Source organism: Pinus tabuliformis, chromosome 7, assembly GCF_031772625.1.
Source record: "Pinus tabuliformis cultivar Carrire ecotype Pingquan chromosome 7, CPIR1, whole genome shotgun sequence".
Lineage (NCBI taxonomy): Eukaryota > Viridiplantae > Streptophyta > Pinopsida > Pinales > Pinaceae > Pinus > Pinus tabuliformis.
The window spans coordinates 327,181,416-327,192,265 of NC_142293.1; the positions used below are offsets into that span (position 1 = coordinate 327,181,416).

At 37.9% G+C, this 10,850-nt stretch overlaps 1 protein-coding gene across 1 annotated transcript; it reads right to left on the bottom strand.

Moving 5' to 3' along the window:
• Positions 1–563: 563 nt before the first annotated feature.
• Positions 564–2,120, bottom strand: LOC149247255 (putative xyloglucan endotransglucosylase/hydrolase protein 13). The gene is made up of 4 exons (XM_089455851.1): positions 1,787–2,120; positions 1,604–1,704; positions 1,240–1,433; positions 564–1,136 (listed from the first exon to the last, which is right to left on the bottom strand). Exons 1-4 carry the CDS (start codon positions 1,977–1,979, stop codon positions 761–763), a joined length of 864 nt encoding a protein of 287 aa, XP_089311977.1. The 5' UTR covers positions 1,980–2,120; the 3' UTR covers positions 564–760.
• Between the last annotated feature and the right edge of the window lie 8,730 nt (positions 2,121–10,850).

Here is a 10,850-nt window from a genome sequence, read left to right on the forward strand (position 1 = left end):
CTCCTAGATTCTCGACCATGAAAGGCGGAGCAGATGCCGAGGGGACTTAAAAGAAAGAGAAAACTTGAATATTTGGAACATGAAAGGAAGGTTAACACTAAAAGGATCAATAACCACAGAAGGAATTACAAGTTGCTGACCTTATATAACTCCAAGCTGGCCTCCTCATCAAACATCAAAGGATATTCACTTACCCCGCAAACTTGCTCCTCTCCGTATTCGAGATACCTGCCCCTATAAGTTTGTTCAAAATGAGTAACCCCAGACAAGTAAGAATTAAATCTTTAAATTATTTAAGATGTCATTTTTAAATATATATATAATGTGTATTTTTTAAAATTATTATTTTTTAAAAATTATTATCTTAAGTAATTATTTTATGGTTTTATCCTAACAGGGAGCCTTGTTCTGCTAAACACCAAACTTTAATAAAGTCGATTCTCAGAGTTGCGTACATCTTCGTTGTAGATTCCCGTATCAGTCAAAGAGGTATGGTGTTCATTGCTGAGACGGTTAGACGAAACATGAAGCCATGTTTTATTCCAATAAATGCTAAAGCTTCGTATACATGTAGCCTCGGACAATGTATACATGAAAAACAGTGTGCCAAAAGTAGATCACTTTAGTCGATTGGCTAATTTATAATTCCGCGAGTTGAGATGGGACATCATTTCGAATCCATCTCTTATGGTGGGTGAGCTGATTCAATAAGTAATAAGTGAGCTGCAATTATTTTACAATATGTAATCAAATTTTGTGATTAAGGATTCATTGCACATTCAGGTGGAGTTGCCGAAAATCTTCCCGACTTGTCGTGACAGTAGTCGTAAATCATGTAGTTTTTACGAACCCAATTAAGTTGCCTGAGTTGATGTTGATTTAGACTTTGAAATTTCGACTGATCCCACCAATCGTTGACACAGGGGGAAGAGCTGCATGCATCAACTTCAAACGATTGATAAGAGGCAATAAAGGGAGCGTCATGCCAGTCTATTTTAACCCTTCCTCCGTCGGTAGCCCAATCCTCTCCATTCCAAAGGGTGGAGATGATCTTCATGGGTCGTTTATTTGGATATGGGACTCCCGCACCTTCATTGTTTTTGAATACCCGGATGGGGATCGAATCAACGGAAAACCTGTTTTCACAAGAGGAAAAACATATATATGTTAACAGAATTCATGAAATTTTTAAATACAGCTTCTAAATGAGGTTCCGTTTCATTTACTCGAAGCACATACACGATTTGTTGGTGGTCCCAAAGAATAGAATAGTTATGGAAGTCCGCTGTGGGATCAAACCACAGATGAAGTCTTTGTTCTCTATTTCCAACTCCACTTGCAAAGACGTTGGTCTGAAGAATGTAAGGATTTCCCGGAAGATTTCCCAGAAATTCGAAGTCGAGTTCGTCATGAGAAGAAGCTTCGGACGACATCTGGATGGAAAATACTGAGATTAGTATATGGTGTATTATCGAAACTATGACCGGTCAGGCGGCAATATTGAAATTTAAAATATACATCTCAGGAATTGAGTTTTAAGTACTATCAACTGATAACAAATCATTCTGCAAGGTTTCGTTCTTGAAAGAAAATAGGCGCTTACATAATACGAGGTAACCGTTCCTGCGGAATTCCCTGAGATCAGCTTAATTCTCATGCTCACGCTGCCGAACAGGTATTCCTTTTTGGACTGAAAACCAGAACCTAGAGAAACAAGAATCGTTATTATAAACATCCATACAATATTAAATGTAGGATCTCCTTAAAAATGAAATACTTTAATTACCTGAGATTTGATCCATAGTGAGCTGCGCCGTTTGGCCATGGTTCAACAACTTAACTGTACCCCATGAGATATCGAAATTGTCATTGATGTTGGAAGCCTCTACCGAGAAGAGAATAAGAAGGAGAAGTGAAGTTATATATGCCAACTCTTGTAAATATCTTCGAAATACTAAAAGAGTTTCACCGCTCTTCATTGCCGACGGTGGAATTGAGTGACTCAATTGCCTCTTTTTGGTAGCAGAGTAGTGCACATACCAAATACAAGTTCTGACAGGAGCGAACACCCTACACCATTCATATATGTATCGAAACTCTCCAGCATACAATTTTTTTATTGCGTTTGGACAAATAAGCGATTAGTGAGCAAAGAGATTGACATCATAGAGCACTCGAATTTAAAATCCTATCGTTATCTACATGACTCTATCTAATTTATCGGTCCCCGTCATTTCCATGTCATAATTTCGGTTGCGTAGGGATTCTTTGGTTCTATATAACTTTGACCACTAAATATTACGTGTGAAAACGAATGACTAAGATTCTTCTCACAACAGCAAACAACTAAACTATGAAAAATTCTACCGCCCAAGAATCCCATGCGAGTATCATTTGACAGGTAGTACCATACACAGACGGTAGGTTTTGGGCCTAACACGAATATTTTAATAGGAGGTTCACACTTCTGTGAACGTAATACATGAGCACGGCAAATCTGTGTGTCCCCATAGACAACTGTAACATGTTTAAGAAATTCCGAGTATGAGGTGCAAGAGAATAAAAAGTTAGTATGTCTCATTCACTAATAAAATATATCTTTAATAATGCTTTGATGGTCGATCATATCCAACCAAGCAGTGGAGGTATAAGCAGTGAAGGCAGGGTTGCGGAACAAGTTGTTGTTGACTCAGTTTACCAAGTAGCAGAGATTCCTATCTAGTCCCCGTGGACCCATCTTTCTCAGCCTCATTAGTAGCGGTAAAGGCGGCTATTATTCAAATGCTCCAGGCTTCTGGCTATGGATCTTATAATGGTCCTGAGCGGGCCTGCCTTAGTTCTATTACCAAAACTGGTGCTTATTCTGCTTGCTTTGCTCCAGATACCTTTGGCTTTGCTGGTGGCTTTGCTTGCCATATGCTTATTACTCCTTATACCATAGAAAAGACAATCTCAAAAGTACAGGCACCTGGCCGTGTTTCATACGTGGTTGCTTGGTGCATCCATCCACGTGGGGGCACAAGGGCAAGAATTTCAAGCCAGCAGAGAGGGCCTAATATTCAATATCAACTATAAGTCTTTTTATTATTTTATTTATTTTGAAAAAAACTTTTAACATAATATTCAATATCAACTCTTAAAATACATTAAAAGAGTTAAAAAAAAAAAAATAGAAATAGAAAATATTTTGATAAGATTGTAGTATAACATTATTATAAAATTTTTAAAATAAATAATTGAAAAAAATAATCTCAATATAAGAATTAAACAAAATTTATATTTTTTTTTGTAAGCTTCGGTAGGACCCTCTCATTTTCTAGTTTTGTACATGTCTGTTATTCACCCCATTTTTGAAGAGGGTAGCACAAGAATCGAACCCAAGATCTCCAATTTGGTGAGACTTCATTCCATGGCCATTGCCACTTGAGCTACCCCTTGCCGACAAACAAAATTTATAAATTATAAATAATATTTAAAATTAAATATTTATTATATTAATCAACTTCATATTAAATTAAATATATTTAAAATTTGATATGAATTTACAATATAGCAAATTTATTATATATAATTTAATGTTTTTAAATTTAAATTTATAATTATAATATATTTTATATTATTTTTTAGTCAATAATAATATCATAAAATTTAAAGATATTTTTGAATTACTTATTATTAAATAATTACATGTATGAAATTCTTTTTAATAGTTTAAAAATAAATAAAATCACAATTTAGGTTAGATTTTTATTTAAAAGTTCAATAAATTAATAAAGCATAATAATAATTAATTATACAATATATTAGAAGATTAATTTATGTTTACAACATATTTTACACAATCATACATAATCAGATTTAGCTTTTGTCATTAGATAATGAGAAGAGATAGGAATTGGATATTGATTTATAATCATCAACTTATTTTATATAACGTATTAATTATTTTTAATGCATTTCGATTTTGGATTTTATTAAATATAGTGTCTTATAGTCATATATATTATAAGGTATGGATTTATTTTAAATAAGTGTATTGTTAAGATATTCCTACTAAATTTTTTTAAATAATAATTTAAAAAAATTACATATTTTATATAAATTTATATTTAATTTTAATTTAATAAGAATTAATTAAATAAAAAATAGTGATTTTAATTATATATATTTTGTTTGAGATTTTTTTTAGGATTAATCATATCTAATAATTTTTTTGGTCAAAGTTTCTAATTTACTAGTGAGGTTCATCTTCAGTCAAGAGATTATGACTAGTAAACTCAATAATAAGAAATTATAAGATAATTTATATTAATTATTAATTATTAAATTATTAATATTAAATCATATATAATCAAAATTTACATCAACCAAAAATTATTAAAATAAAATTAATTTAAAACATTTATTAACATATTAATAATAATAATAATAATAATAATAATAATAATATAAATTTTCATATTTTAATAGCAAAAAACGATTAAATAAATAAATAAATAAATAAACAAATAAATAAAAATAAAACTAGAATTTGAAAAACAAACATTAAATAAAAATCATAAAGTAAAAGCAGGGCCTAACTCTTTCTTAGCTTCCAACTATTATTGGTTTTGAAAATGAATCTCATTAGTAATTTCGAAATATTGACCAAAATATTATTCAATATAATTAAATCTAAAAAATAATTTCAAACAATTATTATAGATCACAAAATCCTAAAATAAAAATAAAAATTATAATTTCGATCACAAAATCCTAAAATAAAATAAAAAAAAATTAAAAAAAAAAAAATTATAATTTTTATTATTATAGATCACAAAACGCTAAAATTAAAAAATAAAAAATAAAAATTAAATTTTTTATTAAAATATTATTCTTAATTAAATTATTAAGAAAGAGTGTTTCAATAATTAAATATTATAAAACTTTAGTGTATATACACGCCAAGATTAAAAACCTACTTATTGTTTAATATTATTAAACTTACATCATAAAACATTAAATATATAATTAAAAGAACGAAAAGAAAAACAACATGGTTAGTCAAACCACCCACAAACTTACGTCATAAAACATTAAATATATAATTAAAAGAACGAAAAGGAAAAAAACATGGTTGTCAAAACACTGCACAAAGTTAAACGTATTTTAAGGTTCAAAATTTGTTTATATGGAAGGTTCTAGGTCTAAACATATTTTAAGGCTCAAAATTTGTTTATATAGAAGGTTCTAGGTCTAGTTGTGGTTGTAACAAATCTATAGTATTTATGGGAGGAGCTCACACAAAGCACCAAAATCCCTTGAGACGAAGTATTTTTAATCATAAGATTGTGAATAAGAAATTTTGGTTGTATAAATGATATTTATTTTTTTGATTTCATTGTAGTTGGTGTGTGGTGGTACTAATGGTTAAGAGTATGTGTTTCCTCTTAACAAGTTACAAGTTCAAAATTAAAGGGGTAGAGTATATATGTTTTCATAGACTTAGCACTCAAAACGAGAGGGTGTAGAGTATATATGCCTTCATAGACTTAGCAATCAAATCGTTGTGTGGAAGTGGGTCCCTTGTCCCACAAACAAGGGTGTCATGCCCCTATCCTAGCAGTAGTCTTTCAACCGCACATTAGTAGGTGCGGCATCGCTACCCAATTTCTTTTCGCTAATACTCTCGAGTACGGACTACACCTAACATTCAACACTTAGAATATTATTCGAATTTTACCAAGCATTCATTTTTTTAACATAGTGGAAGTACATTCATCATCATCATTTATAAACATATGCACAGTGGATACAATCTTTAATGGGAGGGTCAACTCCCTGGTCAGAGTCTGCCCAAATAATGATAACAATAATCTTTTTACAAGTATTTACATTTGCAATATTTGCAAGGGAACCCCCAATTCCTTCTTTACAATTCTGTCAAAATACCTCAACTCAGTTTGCACCATTCAACAATGCCAAACTATCATTCAGGGCGGCCCACGATGTTCGTGCAACTTGCCCTCAAGTAGGAGCGACCACCCGAGCCGGGTCAGGTCGCCCGCAGCGCGTCGCGCAGAGGTGCCCACTGGGGTCACCTCCGTAATTGTTCAACAGTCGTGCGATTGTGCCAACCATGTTTCACTACCCTTCGTTCAACGCACCGCACCGTGCACTTCATTCGACCTAACTGCCCATGCTCACTATTCAGTCCTCCACTCTCCGGTCCACCATTCAGCTTTACCTGTTTCGTAGTTATGCCACCCGACCGCACCGTAGTTCTACTATCCTCTGTGTCACCCGTCCACAACTCGTCGCAAGTCTTCGGAATTCACCCACACTACAACTAACCAATTGTCCGCAGCTCGCCTGTGCGGGCAGCGTCGCCCCACCGTGCAGGCGCGCCCCAACATTCAGCTCGCCCTCCTGCGACTCGTCTGTCGGGTAGACATGCCCCACCTGCAGCTCGTCTGCCGAGCAGACGTGCCCCAACTGCGACCCGTCGAAACCCGAAATTATTTTCTGTTTTGCCTTGGCTTGGTGCTACAGCCCATAGTCCGCCTACACCTCACCCTTTTTTGTTCACCTCTCCTTAGCCCATCAACCCTTCACTTATAACTCACTTTGGATATTTGAAATTGTGTTCATTTCCTCCTCCTCAAGTGCATCCACCGTATATATACGAACTCCTCAAGGATGAAGGTGGTTCGGCCTACCCAAGCCGACCACTCAACTCGGCCATCACATCATAAATCAAGTATGCTTGCCCCTCATGTTGGTTTGTTGGGTCCACTTACCCAACTGTCCACCATATAAGCTTGCCATTGCGATTTTCGAAACTTAGCCGTTTTTTCGACTCTTCGACTCTTCAGTTTTTCAACCCTCGAGTTGGCTCGTCACAACTCGTGTCTCAGGCATGGTGTTTAACCAATTGCCCAACTCGTCGCAACTCATGTCTCAAGCGCGTTTAACCAATCACCCAACTAGTCGCACACCAACTCATTCCATTGTCGCAACTTTCGTCGCATGTGACTCAGGCGCGTTTAACTGATCGCCCAACTCGTTGCACCCAACGACTTGTCGCCTTTAACCGAAGATGCCTTCACCCCACTGTTGCACATCGCACATGCTCAGCTCGGGGGTGTGACATACTCCCCCATTATAAATCATTGTCATCCTCGAAAACACCATCATACGACATCGCAAAGTGTCACTAGCTCCAACATCCAAAATGTCCATGTTTCCCACCTCTGCTCTGCCATCGCACAAACCATAAAGGTTCATGTGTCCATGAATAGGAAAGTCTCCTCAATCCATGATCATCAACCACATCCGTCGAAATCTCCACATGTTGTCCCACCATGGGAGGTTGGTCCCTCCAACTTAAGCTACATGCTATCACTGCAAGATATATCGTGTCGATCCCATCATGTATCGTCATCATGTGAATTGTTGCCATGATACTCCAACCCAGTTCTAACATATCTTAATACACTCACGTCCCCCCATGACTCGAACTAGTCAGGTGATCAATCCAACTATCACACTCAAACCATGAGAATTCACCTCCTCATGCCATCATTGGTTGTTTCTCTTAGCATCCTGTCACAGCCTCAACTCAATCAAGAATCCATCCCATCTCCATAAAAATGTAAGTAAGCCATGTCCAAGTCCATGAAGTAGCCTCCATCTCATCCGTAACATGTTTTCCATGATGTTGGTGTCAATTTGTTGCATGTCAATCAATCGCATATATCCAAGCATCATCATCCATATATGTGTGAGGTCCATCTCCTAAAAAATGAAGAGATCCTCTCATCAAACCAACTCTCAATGTGTCACATTCAAGTCCATGAAGCAACCTCCATCACATATGTAATATGTCATACCTCAAGTCTGCCAAAGAAACAATTATACACTTGTCTCATCATCCATGTGTTTGCCCATGGTTGTAAACCAATCAGACTCCATGTATATAAAAGAGGTTAAGTCTTGGCTCAACCCATGCCAAAGTGTTGCCACCAAGGCATCATCATCGTTGCAACTCCATCTACTCCAAAGTGCCTCATCTCGATCATCCCCATCAAGTCACTCTCTTGAACAAACCCATAAATGTGCTCAAAAGTATGCACCCCATACTCCAATTAAAGTCAGGTACACCACTGACCTCAGCTCCTCAATGCATCAGATCCTCCAAGACCACTATAATATGAAGTCCCCAATGGCTACAACTATATCAAGTCATCATGAGCTCCATGAATCATCTCCATCCAACATCTCAACAAGCATACATGTCTCGACCTCAAAGGTCCCTACAAGATGCCTATGCTCTCCATGTAGTAAGAATGCTCTCATAGACTGCTCACAAATCCAACCAGTCCATGGCCTTGTTGTACAAAAGTGCATAACATCTCCATCGGCTCATAAGTAAAATGTCTCCATGTCGCATCAGCAAATCCATCCACACAACATCATTGCCTTGGCACTCCTCATTGGATGCCCATAAGTGACATCTCTACAAGTGCTCCTGCATAATGTCCCTACATAGTGTCTTCCATGCTCCATCTATCCAACTCAATGTCCATGATTCAAGATTCCCATGTTGTCTAACTAAGTAGACCCATCACAATATCGGTCATCTCATCCTAGTCCTCAATCAGATTTAGTGCCTTCGCTCAGCCAAACCATCATATAATGTCACATAGGTTCCTTCCATCATCGCTCCCCCACTAAAGGTCTACCAAGACTGCCTCTTGGTCTCAACCATGAAGAAGTCCACCCAAGTATAGCTTTGGTGTGTGCCCTTTCTCCAATATGTACATGAGTAATGCCAGGCACTTAGCCAATTCTCCATATGGCTAAAGCATGAGCCATCCTCTGCAATGATCATCATGTTCCTCCCTTGTCACGAGCATTTGCACCCCCTGCCATGAGGTCACAAATTGCTCCAACAAGCCCTGCAACAATCAATGGTCCTTGCTTCTCCACACAAGGTCTCATCGTAGTTATCCTTGGTAAGGTTGTCCATCACATCGACAAACGATGTTTTCCCTTCCCTGCATATGGCCCTTCCTCCAAAATCTCCAATGAAACACAAGTAAAAGTAGTACATACTTCATCGTGAGGTTCCTCCATGTGAGTACCCTCATCCATCAATGTCTGCAACATTTACGATCTTGGTTCAACTTGAAAAATTGGAAGTGCCTCAATTTCTTCCCCTATCATTGTCACATCTGCAATATCTTCATACATCATGACTTCCTCTTCTTCATCATTGCAATCTGCAGCTACATCCTTCTCCATTACCCAACCAAGTCAAAGAAGTTTGTCTTCAACATTTTTCTCTAAGACTTCAAGTTCATCTCAAATCCATGGGTTCTCTTCTTTCACCAACTTCAGACTGTATAAGGTCAGCAAGAGCCTCACTTGGAATTATTCCCAACTTGCCATGCCTCATCATTAAACTTGGCCCAAGAACAATTCTTCACCTTTGCTAAACTTGTCACGAAGTGTAGTAGCAACATTTCAATCTGCAAAACTTCTTGATACCAACTGTCACAAAGTGTAGTTGTACCACTTCACTTCTGCGAATCTAGTTTGACTGAATCAACTTTTGATACCATCTGTCACGCCCCTATCCTGGAGGTAGTCTTTCAATTGCATATAGGCAGGTGTGGCACCGCTACCCAATTTCTTTTCGCCAATACTCTTGAGTACGGACTATTCCTAACATTCAATGCTTAGAATATTTTTCAACATTTACCAAGCATTCATATTTTTAACACAACAGAAATACATTCATCATCATCATTAAAAACATATGCACAATGGATACAATCTTTAATGGCAGGGGAAACTCCCTGGTTAGAGTTTTCCCAAATAACGATAACAATAATTTTTTTACAAATATTTACATTTACAGTCTTTGCAAGGGAACCCCAAGTTCCTTCTTTACAATTCTGTCAAAATACGTCAACTCGGTCTGCACCGTTCAGCAGCGCCCAACTATCGTTCAGGGTGGCCCACGTTGTTCGTGTAGCTCACCCTTGGGCAGGAGCACCCACCCTAGCTGGGTCGGGTCACCCGCAACTCGTCAGGCAGAGGCGCCCAACCGGGTCACCTCCACAATCGTTTAACAGTCATGCGCTCGTGTCAATTGTATTTCCCTGCCCTTCGTTCAGCCCACCACACCGTTCTTTTTATTCGGCCTAACCACCCGTGTTCATTGTTCAGTACTCTGTTCTTTAGTCCAATGTTTAGCTTTACCTGTTCTGCAATTATGCCACCCGACCACACCGCATTTCTGTTCTCCTCCAACCGTGTCACCCGTCCACAACTCGTCGCAAGTATTCAACGTTCACCCACACTACAACTCACCAACCGTATGTAGCTCACCTATTCGGGCAGGATCGCCCCACCGTGCAGGCGTGTCCCAACGTTCAGCTTGCCCTCCTGCGGCTTGTCCACAGGGAAGACGTGTCCCACCTACGACCCGCCGAAACCCAAAACTGTTTTCTATTTTTCTTAGGCTTGGCACTACGACCCACAATCCGCCTGCACCTCACCCTTTGTCGTTCGCCTCTCCTTAGTCCGTCCACCCTTCACTTAGAACTCGCTTTGGATATTTGAACTTGTGTTCGTTGCCTCCTCCTCACGTGCATCCACTGTATATATAAAATCCTCAAGGATGAATATGGACTGCTCAACTCAGCCATTGCATCATAAATCAAGTCGGCTCGCCCCTCACGTTGGTTCGTCGGGTCAACCTTCCCAATCATCCACCGTATAAGCTTGCCATCCTCATTTTCCATACTTAGCCATTTTTTCGACTCTTCAGTTTTTCGACCCTTGAGTTGGCTTGTTGCAAC